The sequence below is a fragment of the Rhinatrema bivittatum genome, chromosome 19 (assembly GCF_901001135.1).
Source record: "Rhinatrema bivittatum chromosome 19, aRhiBiv1.1, whole genome shotgun sequence".
Classification (NCBI taxonomy): domain Eukaryota; kingdom Metazoa; phylum Chordata; class Amphibia; order Gymnophiona; family Rhinatrematidae; genus Rhinatrema; species Rhinatrema bivittatum.
Window position 1 is genome coordinate 23,651,845 of NC_042633.1, and position 20,204 is coordinate 23,672,048.

General features: G+C 43.0%; 1 protein-coding gene across 1 annotated transcript in view; it reads left to right on the forward strand.

Annotated features, from left to right (window-relative positions):
- The window catches only part of LOC115080300, a 226,983-nt gene that overhangs the window by 66,975 nt on the left and 139,804 nt on the right, over window positions 1–20,204 (forward strand). Inside the window, exons 37-40 of the mRNA XM_029584450.1 lie at window positions 11,521–11,619; window positions 14,721–15,245; window positions 17,665–17,684; window positions 18,853–19,048. Of these exons, the coding sequence (XP_029440310.1) occupies window positions 11,521–11,619; window positions 14,721–15,245; window positions 17,665–17,684; window positions 18,853–19,048 (840 nt within the window). The remainder of the gene's footprint in view (window positions 1–11,520; window positions 11,620–14,720; window positions 15,246–17,664; window positions 17,685–18,852; window positions 19,049–20,204) is intronic.

Consider the following 20,204-nt stretch of genomic DNA (forward strand, 5'->3'; position numbering starts at 1 on the left):
ATGGTCTTCATCGAATGACTTATGAGAAGAGATTGAAGAATCTAAATATGTACACCCTGGAGGAAAGGAGGAGCAGAGGTGATATGATACAGACTTTCAGATACTTGAAAGGTTTTAATGATCCAAAGACAACAACAAACCTTTTCCGTCAGAAAAAAATCAGCAGAACCCGGGGTCACGAGTTGAAGCTCCAGGGAGGAAGACTCAGAACCAATGTCAGGAAGTATTTCTTCACGGAGAGGGTGGTGGATGCCTGGAATACCCTTCCAGAGGAAGTGGTGAAGACCAGAACTGTGAAGGACTTCAAAAGGGCATGGGATAAACACTGTGGATCCATAAAGTCTAGAGGACGTGTATGAAGAGTGGGTGGCTCGCGGGAATGATGGCTACTGCCTGGAGATAATACCCTTATTCAATAAACATACACACGGTTAACACGACTCCAACATTGCTCTAAGCTTCAACGGCAAGAGGAAATGTGGAAAAAAGGATTTGCATTCACAAAAAAGTGGGGAGTAGCTTGCTTGTTTCGGCGGTTACTACCCCAAACCAAATAAGCCTGATACTTCACTTTCAACAGCATAGCTCTCTGCTTCAACGGCAGGGGAGAAAGACTGATACTTCACGCATATCCAGCATAGCTCTCTGCTTCAACGGCAGGGGAGAAAGACTGATACTTCACGCATATCCAGCACAGCGCTCTGCTTCAACGGCAGGGGAGAAAGACTGATACTTCACTTTCAATGCATATCCAGCATAATTCTCTGCTTCAACGGCAGGAGGAATGAAGAAAAGTGGATCTATATACAGAGAACAACCAACAAGGACTGAATTACATAGTCTGGGTAAACAAATAAGCATGGGTGTAGCTTGCTTATTGCGGCGGTTACTACCCCTAACTAATTAAGCTAGATATTTCACTTAGATGCAGTTCCAACACTGCTCTCTACATTAATGGTGGGGGTGGAAGGGACATAGAACCAAAAGGTTACTAAGAGCTAAGAGTAACAGATAAGTATGAGGAAAAAAAAAAGTACAAAGCTTGCTGGGCAGACTGGATGGGTTGTTTGGTCTTCTTCTGCCTTCATTTCTATGTTTCCTATGTGTAAATACGCTTTGGTCAAATCCAGGAAAGCTAGGAACTCCCCCTTGCGTACCGTCGCAATTACTGAGCCTAGGGTTTCCATTCGAAACCGAGGAACTTTGAGAGCCATGTTCACCTTTTTCAGATCCAAAATTGGTCGAAACGTTCCCTCCTTTTGGAAACAATGAAATAGATGGAATAGCGGCCCTTTCCCTGTTCCAGCAGGGGTGTGGGAAGAATGGTTCCCAGCATCCGAAGGCAATTGTCGGTTTGCTGTATCACAAGCCTTTTTCCCTTGTAAGAGCAGAGGGAGACCATGAACAAATCTCTTAGCAGACAAGCAAATTCTAAAGCATATCTTATCACGCTTAAAATCCACTGGTCCGATGTGATCTTGGCCCACTCCTCGTAAAACAGTCAACCGACCCCCCCCCCCCCTTATGACCGGAACAGAGTAGCCTTGTTTCATTGGGCAGATTTGTCTCCACCAATGCCCTGGGTAGAGCCATCTCTATTTGGCCTTCGCCTGCGAAAAGACTGGTTCCAGGATGATTGCCTTCCCGAGGATTGCCTCTGAACACCACCTGAAGTCCTGTTAGTCCGAAAGTGTTTATTCCCTCTGAAATGAGAGCAGGTAGGGAAGGACCCTTTCCCTTTTGGTTTATCTTCAGAAAATTTATGGCCTTTATTCTCTCTGAGAAGTTTGATCATCTCCTCCAAGTCTTGACCAAAAGTGGCTTCCCTTTAAAAGGTAATGCCCCCACATCTGAGACTTGGATGAAACATCTGCCAACCATTTCCTCAACCAGAGGAGCCTCCTGGCCAAAACCGCCGACATCGTCCTAATTACGTCATACAATGCATTGGCTCCATAGGCCACCACAGCCTCCAGATGCTCCGCCTGCTTAGTCTTAGCTTCAGACATGGCCTTGTCTGCCTGCAACTGCTGCACCCAGCGAAGACCTGCCCTTAGCATAAAACTACTGCACACTGCAGCATGTATACCTAGGGCAGAGACCTCAAAAATCTTCTTGAGGTGGACTTCCAATTTCCTATCCTGGAAATCCTTTAGCGCTGCAGCACCAGCCACCAGAATGGTCATTTTCTTAGTGACAACTGAAACCAAGGCAACCACCTTTGGCACCTTCAGAAGCTCCAAGGTTTCCTTAGGCAAAGGATATAACTTGTCCATTGCTCTGCCAACCTTCAACCCAGTCTCAGGAGAATCCCACTCCCTGAATACCAATTTCTTGACCGACTTATAGAAAGGAAAAGCTTTTGCGGGACCCTGTAGACCATCCATGACTGGGTCTACATCTTCCTGATCAGACTCCTCCTGTGGGACCTTTATCCCCAATTCTTCCAGAGGGGGACTTAACTCCTCTTTATGGAACAACCGAACTGCCTTCAGATCATCCCCCTCCATGTACAATGTTGTACCTAGCATCTCCTCTGGATCCTGGTACCCCATAGCAGGATCTGCCTCCAGCAGATCCTGTACCCGCGGGTTCTCATCCTCAGAAACCTCCAAGATATCCAGTTCAGCGCCTGCCGGTGCATGCCTGGGACTCGCTGGACTGTTGTAGCCACCACAGCCCGAGAAGGCCTAGTCCTCTTAACCGTCCGCGGATGCCCCGATGGGCTCCATGTCGCCCTGCGGCTTTTCTGGCCATTCGATAGTTTGATGAGACATTCATAATGTGGCAGTGTCAGTGAAACTTCCTCTCTCTCCATCTGCTGGAAGGGAGGCAAAACCCAGTAGTCTGTGACTGATCTGTGTACGTACAGGGAAATATAATATACATGTTGTAAGTGATATTTTTACCTCAGAAGACTCTACTTTAAATGTTCATGTAAAATCTATTGTTATAAATGCATAATATTTAATTGTATGTGGGGAGGGTGTGACTGGAGTGGGGGGTCGGTAAGCTGTAAGTTTCGCCTAGGGCGCCTAATACCCTTGCACCAGCCCTGGGTGGAAGACAGTGAAGAGACCGGCCGTCTAGCCGCAGACAGCTGAAGAGGGAGAGGGTCAGAATGACCACATGTGAGCCTATGTGATTGAGAGAGGAATGGGTATGTGAGTGTGTGTATGTATGTATATGAGTAAGAGACTGGGAGCCATTGTGTGTATGGGAGTGAGGGTTGTGTGTGTGTGTGTGTGTGTGTGTATGAAAATAAGAGATTGGGAGCTTGCATGTGAGTGCATGTGTGTATGTATGTAAGTAAGAGACTGGGAGCATGTATGGGAGTGAGGGTGCGTGTTTGTGTGTGAGAGAGGAAGCCTGTGTGAAGGGGTATTGTGAGGGAGAGACAAATGGAGGGAGCCTGTGTGCAGGAGTCTGTGAAAATGTGTGCAAGAAAGAGAGGGAGCCTGTGTGCAGGAGTCTGTGAAAATGTGTGCAAGAAAGAGAGGGAGCCTGTGTGAGGGAAAGGGGAACCAGAGATCACTGGGTGGGGGGCATGGAGAAGTGAACCTTGGGGGGGTGCAAAAGGAAGTATCCACCCTGGGTGCCAAATACTCTAGGTATGCCACTGGAGAGGAAGTCTCTTGTTAACAGCTCAGTATTGAGCTTCTCTGGGTCTTCTCTTTAGAAACAGAAACAAAACAGCAAAAGAATAATGTATGGGCCATCTAATCTGCCCACTTTATCTAGCCCTTACAATTCCCATCCCTCCCTCAGTGATCCCCTGTATTTATCAGATGCTTTCTTACTACCATAAGCCACTTGCTACCTTTAACAGAACATAACTTGATACTGTTTTTGTCTCCACCACCTTCACTGGGAGGCCGTTCCATGAATCCACTACCCTCTCTGTAAAGAAATATTTCTTGAGATTACTCCTGGGTCTACCCCCTTTCACGCCTTGGTTGTCCTCATAGTTGCCATTCCACTGGTTCATGCGCCATTTTGTTCACCCCGCTTTGTACACTCTCAACTCTTGACTTGACTTGCACTACTCCAGAGATGAACATAGCCAGAAATAGGAGCTGAGCTAGGAGAGGAGAACAGCCATTTCTAAAATGCTTAGATTATTAAACTAATCAATAATTACCTTTGCTTTTCTTTCAGCTAATAAAGAACCACCACCGACTCTGGTAAGTTTATTGATAACTTCTCAGTCATTGAGATGATATAGATGCAAAATTGAACAGAAAAGACTTTTCAGATTAGAGGTCTGGACACAGTTTTACCCTTTTAGAAGCAGCAAGGTCATCTTTTGATATGATGCAAGTGCGGGAGATGCTCGTAGGAAAATGAAAGGCTACTCGAGGGTGTACAGAAACGCCTTCTTCTCACTGTTATCACTGAGAGGGTGTGGTATATAAAGAAAGAGCCCTCCATGGTGGACCCATAATAATAAGAGACAAGGAGGGATTCTACTGCTCTTACTCTAAAGGATAAAAAGAGTGATGCTTGATATAAGGAGGGACGGATTAACAAGGGGAAATGTTTGGGCAAGAATCAATCAAAGAGGAAATATAGTAAAAGATTGGTGTAGGTTTTGGCAATGATCTGGGCCTGATATTTACATCATGTGCATTGCAGCCATCACCATGCAAGGACGTCGTATGCCCCTCACCTTCGTGTCAGCAGAAAGATGCCATCAGTGTAAAGGTTGAGAGTGATAATCCCTGCTGTGAGGCATACAAATGTGGTGAGTGGATGTTTGTATACTGAGCACTTCCGAATTAATCAGCAAAGATAAACTTGAAAAGCATGAACGGAAAACACTAAACCTGCATGAAGCAGCAGTTACTATCCTTAACAGAATACATGGAGGTAACCTGCATGGTGCATTAATTATTGCCTTTTACATAATGCATGTCGGTAACCTGTATGGCACAGTCGTTACTACCATTAACAGAACATTTGGAGGTAACCTGCATTATGTGACAGTTACTACCATAAGACACTTGCTAGGCAGACTGGATGGACCATTTAGTCTTTATCTCCTGTCATTTCTATGTTACTAACATTAATCTTCACCCTAACTTCAATCCTAACACCATTTCCTATCTTTAATCTTGATCCTAATCCTAACCTCAATCTCTAATCTTTAGTCCTATGCCTAAATTCAGTCATAAACCTAACCGTAATCCTAACCTTAACTTCAATACTAAATCTAACTTCCCTCCTAATCCTAACCTTACTCTCTAATCCTAACATCAGTCTTATTGATAAACTCAATCCTAACCCTAACTACAATTCTAATCTGAATACTAACCCTAATTTAACCCTAAACTCAATACTAAACCTATCTTCATTCTTAATCCTAACTTCAATTTTCATTTCTAACACCAATCCTATTCTTAAACACAGTCCTAACCCTGACCATACTACAAACCCTAAATATTAAATCTAATTTCCCTCCTAATCCTAATCTCAATCTCTAATGCAAACAATCACAATCTTAACCCTAATTCTAACTTCAACTTTAACCTCAATAGTAATCCTAATCCCACTTGTAACCCTATCCCTTTATTGTAGTGTTTTCTATCTCTCTCATGGAGGCAGATTTAAACATGAGATGGATTTGCATACATTGGAGACCTAGGGTATGCAAATCTACCTCATGCATATTCGTTATGACCAAACTGAAAATCCGACTGGTAAGGAATACCTTCAAGAGAGAGTGGGAAACAATGTTTTATTGTTCTTAGCAGGTCTTTAGCATCCTTTAGCTTTCATAGCCTTAGATTAAAATTTCACAAAACCTGCTTAGAATAAAAAAATAATTGGTTAATTTTAAATGGCTATCCATACCAAAGTTTTCAGTCAACCGGCTAGCTTTTTGGCTGAAAATCTCCATAAATCTAGCCAATCTACCTATCTTATCATTGTTTTTCAACAATCTGCAAGAGTAAATAACTATTCTGTTTATCTGTTATGCCCTACCCATGATTTTAAAAACCTCCTTCACATCCTCTCTCGATCGTTTCTTCTCCAACCTCTCCCCCATCATATTCCTGGTAAAACCAAAAGTAGAGGTTAATTTAGAATTTTGGAATACGGTTCCTTACTTATAGCACAGGGACCAGAATTTAGGGCCTGGGCCATATTTATTTATTTATTTTTATATACTGACATTCAATCTGACATATCACATCGGTTTACAGTGAAACTGGAATTAAGAGGACATAGCTCTCTTATTATAACTTACAGTATAATTTAGCATCTACATTAACTGGAGTAATGAAACGTTAACATTGTTTGCTACTAAGAACATAATCAACGAGAAACAAAGGTGCTAGGGAGGACCTAGGCTTCATGTTATTTCTTACAGTGTAACTTAAAGTACATTTTAATTGAAAATAACGTAACAGGATGCTACTACGGGCATTATCAGTGAGTATCAATGTAATGTCTTACTGAGTAATCTTTAGGTGGGCAGCTACTTTTTGCTAGAGATATAAAGTTCCTGGATGTAGTAAATGATTGCTTCATGGAGCAATTGGTTCAGGAACCAACAAGAGAGGGAGCTATTTTAGATTTAATTCTTAGTGGAACGCAGGATTTGGTGAGAGAGGTAACGGTGGTGGGGCCACTTGGCAACAGTGATCATAACATGATCAAATTTAAACTAATAACTGGAAGGGGGACAATAAGTAAATCTGCAGCTCTAACACTAAATTTTAAAAAGGGAAACTTTGATAAAATGAGAAAAATAGTTAGAAAAAAACTGAAAGGTGCAGCTGCAAAGGTTAAAAGTGTCCAACAGGCTTGGACACTGTTTAAAAATACAATCCTAGAGGCACAGGCCATATGTATTCCACGCATTAAGAAAGGGGGAAGGAAGGCAAAACAATCACCATCATGGTTAAAAGGTGAGGTAAAAGTGGCTATTTTAGCCAAAAAATCATCCTTCAAAAATTGGAAGAAGGATCCATCTGAAGAAAATAAGATAAAACATAAGCATTGTCAAGTTAAGTGTAAAACATTGATAAGGCAGGCAAGAGAGAATTTGAAATGAAGTTGGCCATAGAGGCAAAAACTCATAATAAAAACTTTAAAAAATATATCCAAAGCAAGAAACCTGCGAGGGAGTCGGTTGGACCATTAGATGACAGAGGGGTTAAAGGGGCTCTTAGGGAAGATAAGGCCATTGCAGTAAGACTAAATTAATTCTTTGCTCCTGTGTTTACTAATGAGGATGTTGGGGAGATACCAGTTCCGGAGATGGTTTTCAGGGGTGATGAGTCAGACAAACTGAACGAAATCACTGTGAACCTGGAAGATGTAGTAGGCCAGATTGACAAACTAAAGAGTAGCAAATCAATTGGACCGGATGGCATGCATCCTAGGGTACTAAAGGAACTTAAAAATGAAATTTCTGATCTATTAGTTACAATTTGTAACCTATCATTAAAATCATCCATTGTACCTGAAGACTGGAGGGTGGCCAATGTAACCCCAATATTTAAAAAAGGCTCCAGGGGTGATTCGGGTAACTATAGACCAGTGAGCCTAACTTCAGTGCCGGGAAAAATAGTGGAAACTATTCTCAAGATCAAAATCGTACAGCATATAGAAAGACATGATTTAATGGAACACAGTCAACACGGATTTACCCAAGGGAAATCTTGCCTAACAAATCTGCTTCATTTTTTGAAGGGGTTAATAAACATGTGGATATATTTTATTTATTTATTTATTTATTTAACTTTTTTATATACCAACATTCAAGATGGTGGTCCCATCATGTTGGTTCACAAGAAACAGGGGTGCAATTATAATAAACTTTACCATTTAAACAATAGTGCAGAAAAGCAGTTACATATAACAAGGAAAATATATGTATAGGTGAACCAGTAGATGTAGTGTATTTGGATTTTCAGAAGGCGTTTGACAAAGTCCCTCATGAGAGGCTTCTACGAAAACTAAAAAGTCATGGGATAGGAGGCGATGTCCTTTCGTGGATTACAAACTGGTTAAAAGACAGGAAACAGAGAGTAGGACTAAATGGTCAATTTTCTCAGAGGAAAAGGGTAAACAGTGGAGGGGATCTGTACTTGGACCGGTGCTTTTCAATATATATATAAATGATCTGGAAAGGAATACGACGAGTAACGTTATCAAATTTGCAGATGACACAAAATTATTCATAGTAGTTAAATCACAAGCAGACTGTGATACATTACAGGAGGACCTTGCAAGACTGGAAGATTGGGCATCCAAATGGCAGATGAAATTTAATGTGGACAAGTGCAAGGTGTTGCATATAGGGGAAAATAACCCTTGCTGTAGTTACGCGATGTTAGGTTCCATATTAGGAGCTACCACCCAGGAAAAAGATCTAGGCATCATAGTGGATAATACTTTAAAATCGTCGGCTCAGTGTGCTGCAGCAGTCAAAAAAGCAAACAGAATGTTAGGAATTATTAGGAAGGGAATGGTTAATAAAACGGAAAATGTCATAATGCCTCTATATCGCTCCATGGTGAGACCACACCTTGAATACTGTGTACAATTCTGGTCGCCGCATCTCAGAAAAGATATAGTTGCGATGGAAAAGGTACAGAGAAGGGCAACCAAAATGATAAAGGGGATGGAACAGCTCCCCTATGAGGAAAGGCTGAAGAGATTAGGGCTGTTCAGCTTGGAGAAGAGACGGCTGAGGGGGGATATGATAGAGGTCTTTAAGATCATGAGAGGTCTTGAACGAGTAGATGTGACTCGGTTATTTACACTTTTGAATAATAGAAGGACTAGGGGGCATTCCATGAAGTTAGCAAGTAGCACTTTTAAGACTAATCGGAGAAAATTCTTTTTCACTCAACGCACAATAAAGCTCTGGAATTTGTTGCCAGAGGATGTGGTTAGTGCAGTTAGTGTAGCTGGGTTCAAAAAAGGTTTGGATAAGTTCTTGGAGGAGAAGTCCATTAATGGCTATTAATCAAGTTTACTTAGGAAATAGCCACTGCTATTAAATTGCATCAGTAACATGGGATCTTCTTAGTGTTTGGATAATTGCCAGGTTCTTGTGGCCTGGTTTGGCCTCTGTTGGATACAGGATGCTGGGCTTGATGGACCCTTGGTCTGACCCAGCATGGCAATTTCTTATGTTCTTATGTATAGTGTTGGGGGGTGGTTGGCTTTAGGAGGCTGATGAGAAGGCTTTTTGAAAGAGCCATGTCTTCAGGTTTTTTTTTAAAGTTTGTGGCACGGGTTCTGTTCTTAGCTGTACTGGTAGGTTGTTCCAAAGAGCCGGGCCTGCCATGCGCTCTCTTACCATTTTCAGGTGCGCCACTTTCGGTGGGGGAATTGGAAGTAGCCCAGTGTTAGTGGAGCAGAGACCCCTCCGGGGGATGTGATAGTGTAAGGATGCATTTAGCCAGTCAATCCTGTCATTGTTGAGCGTTTTGTGAATAAGGTTAAGGGCTTTGTATTGTATTCTGAATGGGATGGGTAGCCAGTGAAGTTTGAGGATTGGTGTGATATGATCCGATCTTTTACTGTTGGTGAGCGATCTTACTGCTGCATTCTATAATAGCTGCAATGGTCTGAGGGTAGCACCCGGGAGGCCCAGGAGAAGGGCGTTGCAGTAATCGAGTTTTGAGAATAGTAGTGCCTGCAAATCAGTTTGAACGTCTTTGGTGTAAAGAAGTGGTTTGAGTTTTTTTAGGACTTGGAACTTTGAGTTTGAAGTATCCATCTTTTATCACAGAGTTAATGCGTTTTTTAAAGTTTAGATCGCTATCTATGACAACATCTAGGTCTTTTACTGTAGAGACTATACGATTCTTCATGTGGGAGGCTGTGCAATCGTGGGAAAGAGCTGTGGTAGTTTTGTTTGTTATATGTAGGATTTCAGTTTTACTATGGTTGAGTGTGAGAGATATTTGTGAGAGAAGCTGAGTGATTTCAGATAAATAAGTCTCCCAGAGTTTTAGGGTGTTCTCGAGGGATTCTTTAAGGGGGAGCAGAATTTGGACATCGTCCACATAGACGTAGAAAGACAGGCCTAGTCTGGATAGAAATTTACAGAGGGGCAGCATGTAAATGTTAAAGAGGGTGGATGATAAGGAAGATCCTTGGGGGATGCCGTGTGGAAGGGGTATTTGTTTGGATTCTGTTGCGTTTAGTCTTACTTTGTAAGATCTGCCTGATAGGTAGGAGTTGAACCATTTGATCGTGGAGTCACATAGGCCAATTTCTCTTAATCTATTTAATAGTATTTCATGTTTAATGGTGTCGAATGCGGTGGAGATGTCAAGTAAGATTAATAGGTAGGAGCAGCCGCTGTCAAGTCCTCTGAGGACTGTGTCAGCAAGGGTGAATAGCAGCGTTTAAGTGCTAAAGAACTTTCTGAAACCGTGTTGGGCTGGAAATAATATGTTCTGGTTTTCCAGATGCTCGGAGAGTTGGCAATTGACAATTTTTTCTAGGATCTTGGCTAGGAAGGGAAGATTGGTGATGGGCCTGAAGTTTCTTAGGTCGGATTTGTCGAGTTGAGGTTTTTTAAGAATAGGCTTGATGATGGCACATTTAAGGTTGTCTGGGAAGGTAACCTGTTCAAGTGATAGGTTGACTATGTCAGCTATGGGTCTGGCAATAATGTTGGAGACTTGTATCAGGATTTTTATTGGGATGGGGTCTAGGGGATGTGTAGCGGGATTTGTTTTTTGGATGACTGCTTCAACTTCAGATGATGCAACAGACTCAAATTGTGTCCATGTGGCTTTAGGTCTGGTTGATGGTGTTGTCGTATCCTTGTTCACATAGGGGTTTTTTGCGATTAAGGTTGTTGTTTTGTCCCTGAAAAATTGATCTAGTTCTTCGCAGGTTTATTATTTGTGGGTGACTTGTGAATTGGTTGTGTGAGGTCCATTACATATGCAAATAAGGTTCTGGAATTAAATTGATAGTTATGAATCTTCTTGGTGTAGAACTCATGCTTGGCTTTCTCGATGTCTGATCTGTAAATATATAGGATGGTTCTGTACTTGTCTTTTAGGTAGGGAGTAAAGGTAGATAATATTTTAGTAAATTACTTGAGATTAGAAAGCAAATAAAAGCTAGACTTCTTGCAAATACGAAGAATCCGGAATGGCGAATAACATTATTTTACTCAATGCCATCCATCACTGTGTTGACTTCATACACTCCTGCCTGTGTTAGCTCTCAATGTACACTGCAATTAGATACATTCAGCTCATCAACTCCTAGTACCTACTAATTAAAGAGCCCATCAAGATCCTCCTCTTCATCTTCTCTATGTTCTCATTAAGTTCATTCTCTCTTGTCTAGAAAATAACAATCCCATCCATTCCACTCCATTCTCCTCCTCTAACCATACCATCCATTCACTCCCTCCCATGGCAGGTGAGCAGTGTCCTGCTTCACTGATTGTTCTGTTTGGGTCAAAGCTCACTCATCTTTTGCTTTCTCTGTCCTTGGTGTTCACCTTTCCCCTCTCTCCCTCTTTTCCAGTGTGCTCAGCATGTCCCTCAATTCCAGACTGTGACCCTGGTTTCATCTTACGGAAAGATTATGACCCTGAGACTGAGTGCTGCCCAACATACCAATGCGGTAAGAGTTAGGGGAAAATTATAAGAAATAATGTGGAGATAATGTGGGTCTGGAGATGCGTAAATGCAACCAAATCACATGCCAAAAGAGCTAAGCGCTCTGTAAAAATAGCAAAAACTATTTTCAAACCAAGGATTTACAACTGTTTAGTGTAGAAATGGGTAGGGATATTGAGTTTGGAGAGGAATTGAATGGATGAATGTGAGAATCACTTTATCAGCTGACAATAAGGGGGAAAGCAGGTGTTCTCCGAGGACAGCAGGATGTTAGTCCTCACACATGGGTGACATTGGAGGGAGCCCGGCCCAGAACTTTGATGTAAAAGATTCCAAAACTTTCAAACATGCCCTACTGAGCATGTGCAGCTGAAGTTATCACCCTGACCCTAGGCAGAGTCCCTCAGTCCATGATATAACTCATACAAAGGAGAAACAAACTCCCAGGGGAGGTGGGTGATTTTCGTGAGGACTAACATTCTGCTGTCCTCAGAGAACACCTATTACAGGTAAGCAACTCTGCTTTCTCAGAGGACAAGCAGGATGGTAGTCCTCACACATGGGTGATTCCCAAGCTGTAGCCTGTCCGAGCAGAACAAAGCAGGAAACCACACAATGCTGAAGGCACCACTTCTCTCCCTCTTGCCTGTGAGACAGCCAACTCACAAAGGGGTCTAGGCGGGAAAAGAGTTGGGTTCTACAAAGAGAAAACCATAGAAAGCCTGAGACACAGAACCTCAATTCGAAGCAGAAGCACCTAAGGCAAAGGGGTGATATGAATGCCAGCGAGAAACATATTCCGCATCAAGTAAAAAAATTACAAGCAGGGTTTCGGATCAGTAAACCCTGACGACAGTAGGTCTAGACCCTCCTGGATACAGGAAAAGGTCTAGAGAAGCAAACAAGAGAAGAACTCTTGGACGAAGACCGCATAGTTTCCTTCATTGTCACAAGACAACTGAAAAAAACAGCTAGGGCCAAAGAACCCTCCAGAAAGAAACTGCAGTCCACTGGCATTTGAAGGACAGAATGCATCTGCAGAAGTGTTCCGCATGTTTGGCTGATAGGCACAATGGGCAGAAAAACCCAAGCAATGCTTGGAAGAATAATCAGCAACAACAGCAGGATCGGTGACAGACCCTACAGCCAAAGTACCAGACATAGCTGACCATGCAGGACAGTGTCAAGAGTTTCAGAGGATAAGAACATAAGAAGTTACTATACTGGTGTTACGACTGTCGCTGACCGACGTCTCCACTCCGCCCTCCTTGCTTCTCTGGCGACTCCTCCCGCGGTTGACGGACGTTTGGCTGCCTGCCGTCCTCTCCGGCGTCCCTGGTCCGACTTGGGCGCTGCTTCCCGCCATGCTGTCCAGCTGCCTTAGGGCGCGTGCGCCGCATGGCCCTGCTTCAAATACTTTCTTTGGTGCGAACTTCAGGGGCGTCCCCCTGTGATGACGTCACGCATCCCGGATACAAAAAGCCTACACTACTGCTAGCTAATCGAGTTAGCAAGGTCAGGTATTCGTACTAGTGAACTCCTTACGGATGGGATTCGCTCTCCGTACCTAGCTACTCTGCCTCTTCATTATTGGACTTACTCTATTTGGGGTACCCGCTCCTCGGGGGCCTCTCTCTTCTCTTTCAGGTCGCTGTCTGGAACCGGTACTCGCTCCTCGAGGGCCCATATTCCCTGACTCGCTGCCTGGACTTCACTTCTGCCTGGAAGGTACCGCTGCCTACACCATCATCATCTACTTCTCTCAGAGCTGTTCCCTGGAACCAGGTACTCACTCCTTGAGGGCCTGCCTTTACTTCAGCTCCTGTGTTCCCTACCCAGAGAAACCGTGTTCCCTACCCAGAACCCTGCATATACTTCATTGTACTCACTATCTCAGTTTCTCTTCACTACAGCACAGCCATTGTGGGATTGCTGTTCCAGAGCTCTGAGGGACTACAAGCTCAGCCGGGCTTCTCCTCTGCTCACTACTGCCACCCCTGGTGGCTCCTCAATACTGTTAATAAAAGATCTATCTGTGTTGTGTCCTAAGCTGAGCCTGACCTGTGGCCCCTCACGGGATTTCCCCCCGTGGGTGTGGTCAGCAGCCACAGTGTCCAAGGATCCACCCAAAACCTTACAAACAATAACAACTGGGTCAGACCAAGGGTCCATCAAACCCAGCATCCTGTTTCCAACAGGGGCCAATCCAGGCTACAAGTACCTGGCAAGTATCCAAACTCTAAGTAGATTCCATGCTACTGATGCCAGTAATAGCAGTGGCAAAAGTCAACGATTAATAGCAGTTAATGGACTTCTCCTCCAAGAACTTATCCAAACCTTTTTTAAAGAGGGTGAAAGGCAATCCCTGAAATGGGATTGCTAGCCCAAACCCCCAAGAAGAGAGTTGCTAGGCTTGAAGCTCACCCACACTGCACCCTGTCAAGGGCAGGCCTATCCATCCTGTCTATAGGATAGATCGGGTGAGCAGGAAAGTATTTTGACAACCTAGTGAAGTGTGAAAAGCTGGCCAACATGCTCAATGGACTCATGGCGGCCCCACACCTCGATGGCATCGAGGGTGGCCATGCACCCCAATGGCATCAAGGGTGGCAATGACATTGAGGGCAGCTCTGATGGTGTCGAAGGTAACAATGGTGATCGATGGCAGTCCTGGTCCCTGACGTGGTTGGGACCGTGACACTAGAGATCGGTACCGCCACTCTGCTGCATTGAGGCCCAAGGCACTCAATGATCTTAAGGTTGATGCCGTTCCTCCGGTGCATTGAGAGCCCATGGCACTTGATGCGTCTACAGCACCTGCTGATGCTTATGGCACCTAAGGTTCAGCCAGGCTCGATGGCCCTTACGGCATTGAGGGTGGTCATGCACCTCGATGGCATCAAGGGCATCCTGGTACCTCGATGAAGTCAAGGCATACAAGGGCATCCTGGTACCTCGATGAAGTCAAGGCATACAATTCCCTCATGCACCAATACAGGATTGCCATCCTCTGAACAAAGAGAGACTTCTTTTCACAGAAAATCCATCACTTCATTTTCGATCCGAAAGCACTATTTTCGCTTGTCTCGTCACTCACCAAACCAGCCTCCTCGCCTATTCCGGATGACCAAGCCGCAAACAAAGCCGAGGAGCTAGCCAACTACTTCAAGAACAAAATCGCAAATCTCATTGCCTCCCGGACGGTTAATTTGGACCTCCGTCCACGATACTCTAGCTCGATGTCTTTACCTCGGACCACATTCCTGGAATCCTTCGAGCCTACCTCATCTCTAGAAATCGAAAACGTGCTAAAGAAGATCAAACCCGCATCTCACCCAATGGATGTGATCCCAACCAACCTGCTCATCACCATCCCTGAAGCCATCGGCAAACCTACTGCAGAGATCATCAATTGCTCGCTATCTCAAGGTCTAGTCCCTGACCCTCTCAAACTGGCCATCCTCAAACCTCTACTGAAAAAAACAAATCTATCTCCAGACGACCCGGCTAACTTCCGCCCCATAGCAAACCTGCCGTTCATTTCCAAAATTTTGGAAAGAATAGTAAACAAGCAACTCTCGGAATTCCTGGACAACAACAAACTGCTCTCCCCATCGCAATTTGGCTTCCGTAAAGCCAGAAATACCGAATCCCTATTAATCTCATTAACAGACTCCATCCTCCTGAATCTCGACAAAAAACAACCATGCCTGCTCATTCTCCTAGACTTATCGGCGGCATTTGATACAGTGAACCACGCCATTCTCATAGATCAACTTGCGGACATCGGCATCAAAGGCACCACTCTCAACTGGTTCAAGTCCTTCCTTCAAAATAGATATTACAAGGTCAAAATCAACAACAGTGAATCACACCCCATCAGTGCCACCTTGGGAGTCCCACAAGGATCCTCTCTATCCCCAACCCTGTTCAACATCTACCTGTTACCGCTTTGCCAACTCCTCACCAAACTAAATCTAACTCATTACATATACGCAGATGATGTTCAGATTTTATTACCGATCACTGAATCCCTCTCTAAAACCTTGGAATACTGGAACACATGTCTTCAATCCATAAACAACCTTCTAACAGCCCTTCACCTGATCCTAAATACCAAGAAGACGGAGATCCTCCTCATCACCCAAGAAGGAAATTACTCATTGTCCAACACACTCCCTGCTAATCAACCATGCTTCTCCCCCCAAGTCAGAAACCTAGGAGTCATCATGGACAACCAACTGAACTGCAAAAGTTTCATCAACACCACTACCAAGGACTGCTTTTTTAAACTTCAAGTCTTAAAACGATTGAGACCTCTCCTCCATTTCCATGACTTTCGAACAGTGCTCCAAGCTATCATTTTCTCAAAATTAGACTATTGCAACTCCCTACTCTTCGGCCTCCCAGCTAATACCATCAAACCCTTACAGATGCTACAAAACGCTTCAGCAAGGATTCTGACCAAGACCAATAAAAGAGACCATATTACACCCATCCTGCGGAACCTGCACTGGCTCCCAATCAAATTCAGAATCTTATACAAAGTTCTAACGATCATCCATAAAGCCATTCACAATATCACCCCCCTGGATCTTAAGTTCCCACTTCGACTTCACATGCCCTCCAGACTGATGAGGTCAGCGTATAGAGACACCTTGCTGGCCCACCCCATTAAATCCTCATTAAGGAAGAGAGCCCTTTCCACGTCTGGACCAACGCAATGGAACTCCCTCCCTCCGGAGCTTCGACTAGAACAATGCCCAAACACCTTTAAGAAAAGACTAAAGACATGGTTGTTTAGCGAAGCCTTTGCCTAACTCTGATGACCCTTGAACATTTCAGGCAGTGTTGTTAGTAGAACTTCATCACTAGCAAGCTGCTCTGAGTACAGACGAGCTATCAAATGTTTTTCCTCTGCAATACCCTATCCCAGTTATCTTTGTTAATCCCATTTTGTTGGATCCAAGTTTTGTTCTCCTGTGTTTAATATAATGCATCCTTTTGCAATGGTTATTGTTATAATGTAAACCGAGGTGATTTGTAACTTGTTACATGAATATCGGTATATAAAAGTGCCAAATAAATAAATAAGGGTGACCATGGTGTCAATGGCAATCCTGGTCCCTGACGCAGTACTGACACTGATGTGTCAGACCACCTGTGCAATCGCATGGGTGTGCACAGGCAACTGGTTCTGGGCATGGCACCGGTGCAGCAGCAAGCTGCTTGCCCAGGCTCCTGCTACGCCATCCAGGGCTCCTGCCTATGGAGACTAGGTCCTTTGAATGTGGGAAGGATGAGCTCTCCCCACCACAGGAAAGGTGTGGTCTTCGATCTCTTCACTATCCGAACCTCCTTCGATGCTGATCGAGCAGTGAAATAACTTGGAGCTGCTGCCTGGATAGAATCCAGGTGAGTCCCCAGGATCACCCATGGACTGCATTCCATCAGTCCTGCCAGTGCTTGAAAGAGGTAAAAAACAGAGAGAACAAGGAGAGGACACAGAAACTAAACTGCAGGCACAGTATTTTTTTTTTAAAGGACAGAATAAGACTCTACCAGGCTGCACAGTGACTAAGGCCCGCCATGTGGCTGGCAGATAGAGGAAAAAAGAAAACAAAACTACCATAGGATAAAGAAAAATAAAAACAGCTGCAGCTCTAGAAAAAATCAAATTACAAAAACTGTGAGAAGAGAGCAAAGCTGAATACCATGACACACATGGCTCTGCAGAAAAAAAGAAACTGTGGGACTCTGCCTAGAGGGCAGGGTGATAACTACAGCTGCATATGCTCAGTAGGACATGTTTGAGAGTTCAAGAATCTTTGAGATCAAAGTTCCGGGCCGGGCTCCATCCAATGATATCACCTATGTGTGAGGACTACCATCCTGTTTGTCCTTGAAGAATGCAAGTAAGGAGGCAACAGCGAGAATTGCAGCAAAATCTGACAGAAAAGTTCATTAGCCCAGAAGGCATGCATCTATACCATGATTTATACTTCTTGATATGATAAAGAAATAATTATCGTTTTCTCCTCTATTCCAGTTCCAGAATACCCACCGCAGGTAAGTTTGTTTTAGCTGTCTGATGGTCTAAGTTAATGTTAAAGAGCCCCCAGCTCCTGAATAATTGAAAGCTTGGTTTCCTTGGTGTTAGATCCCAGGGACGCGGGCATTCCTGCCAAAGGAATGTATGGATGTGACCTGCCCTTTGTCCGAGTCTTGCAGCATGAGAGACTCCATCCAAGTGGAAATGTCCGGTTCAGATCCCTGTTGCCCTAATTATGACTGTGGTAAGTAGATAAGAGTCTGCAAAATATTTAAGAAATTATCAAAGAAATCTCTACACCATTAGATGTATTAAGAATCCAAAACCCTGCCTTAGTTATTCTGAGTCATTTCTTGCTGCCTACTCCCAGGAGTAAGTGATGACCTTTGTCAAGCCTACCTTGCTAATAATCGTTTATGGACTTTTCTTCCATGAACTTGTCCAAACCTCTTTTAACTCAGTTATGTTATTCATTTATTTAAAAGCATTCAATGCTCACTTCTGCAAAGTTAGATGTAAGGTACAATAAAACATTCCTAAAAAGCAAGTAAAACTACAATACAGAACTAAACTAAACTGAACAAACTCTACACAGCAAAATTAAGCAACTTCAGCAAAGTCTGAGGGAAACTGGCAGCAAAATGAGGGTAAAAACCAATAGAAAAGTCTCAGTGAATAAGTGTGTTGTTAGTACTTTTTAAAATAGCTTTGCATCACTCATAAGGAACGGGAATTCCAGAGAACAGGGCTATATATTGAGAGAGAGCGCTCACGTGTGTAGGCTAAACCAGCAACTTTAGGAGGAAGGACATCTAATAGAAAATGACTCGATGAATGGAGAATCCGAGCTGGGGTATGAATGCCCAGTATGACGGTAACTTTCATAGCGGCACAAGGGCGCACAAGTTAGGGATGCGGCCATTTTATAACATAAACTTGTATATACGCACATGTTGTAAAATAGCTTGACTGTCCACATGTGCACGCAATTTTAAGTGAGCGCCAGCCAGTGTGTGCAAATGCCGCTTCTACCATGTAAGTGGGGGATTTTAAAAGACACGTGCCCCGACGCCATTGCCAGTAAGATGGTTTGATCTAAGGTTTGCAAAACTGAAGAAATATGTAAGAGAAAGAGAATATAGCACGTACCAGAGTCAGAGCCATGGTGAATAGTGTCAAGACTAGAGAATGGTGTCTGTGTCTCTCTCCACTCATTCTTCTGTTTGGGTGAGGGCTCGATCATCTTCAGTCTTCACCTTTTCCTTCTCTTCCTCGTTTCCAGATTGCCCACCTTGTCCCTCAGTTCCAGAATGTGCCCCTGGTTTCATTGTACAGAAAGATTATGATCCTGCGACTGAGTGCTGCCCAACATACAAATGCGGTAAGGGTTAGGGGAAAATTATGAAGTTAAGATGAAATAATGTGGAGATGATGTTGATCTGAAGATGTGCATATGCAACCAAACCCCATGCCAAAAGAGCAAAGGACTCTGTAAAAATAGCAAAAACAATTTTTCAAACCAGGGATTTAACAACTGTTTTTTTTTTTTAATTTAATCTTTATTGAATTTTCATTTAAAATTATTTAAACAAAAATACAGGAAGTAAGTCCAATGTTATTACATTACAAATAATAATACATCATACAATTTGACATCTTCATTACATAACCCATAATGGGGGAGCTTTACTATAATCAAATTTAATAAAACAAATAAAGTGAGAAGGAGAGAGTATTTACTTTTCTATTGGACATCATTACTACCTCCTACCGCATTCTTATCTACCAAAAATGTCTCCAATTGTAAGGGGTCAGAAAAACTATATTTATTACCCTGATAGTTCACTAGACATAAACAGGAATATTTTAAAAAGAAATTTGCTCCTATTGCAAGCAGCTTAACTTTCAGGGACAGGAAATGTGTCCTCTTAGCCTGAGTGGCTCGGGAGATATCAGGAAAAATTAGAATTTTCTGACCACAGAAATTCAGATCTTTATTTTTTAGGAAAACCCTAAACAATTTATCTTTGTCAGCTTCCATTAAAAAAGACACAAATAAAGTTGCCCTCACTTGAATTATATCTATTGATTCCTCGAGGAAGGTCGAGACCCCTATACTAGGGGATTCTGAACTCTCATCTTCTTCAATTTTTTTTGGGAAATAAAATATTTTTGAAATTGCTGGAATCACACTCTCTTGATATTGCATTACTTCCCTTAAGTATTTTTTGAACATCTCAAATGGAGACAAGAGCCTGGTCTTGGGGAAGTTAATTAAACGCAAATTCTTGTTTCTCATTATGTTTTCTAAATTTTCTAATTCTCTATGTATAACAATACTATCTTTAATATGAGCAGATTCAGTATTTTCAACCAACTTAATTTTAGAAGTAATTTTTCCCATATCTTCTTTTAAGATATTTACTTCCTTTATTTGTTGCTCTATCTGTGTTTTGTTTGAACTAACACCAGCTGACATAGACTCATACAATTGCAAGACATTCTTATTAACACTTGACATTAATTTCCATAGATCT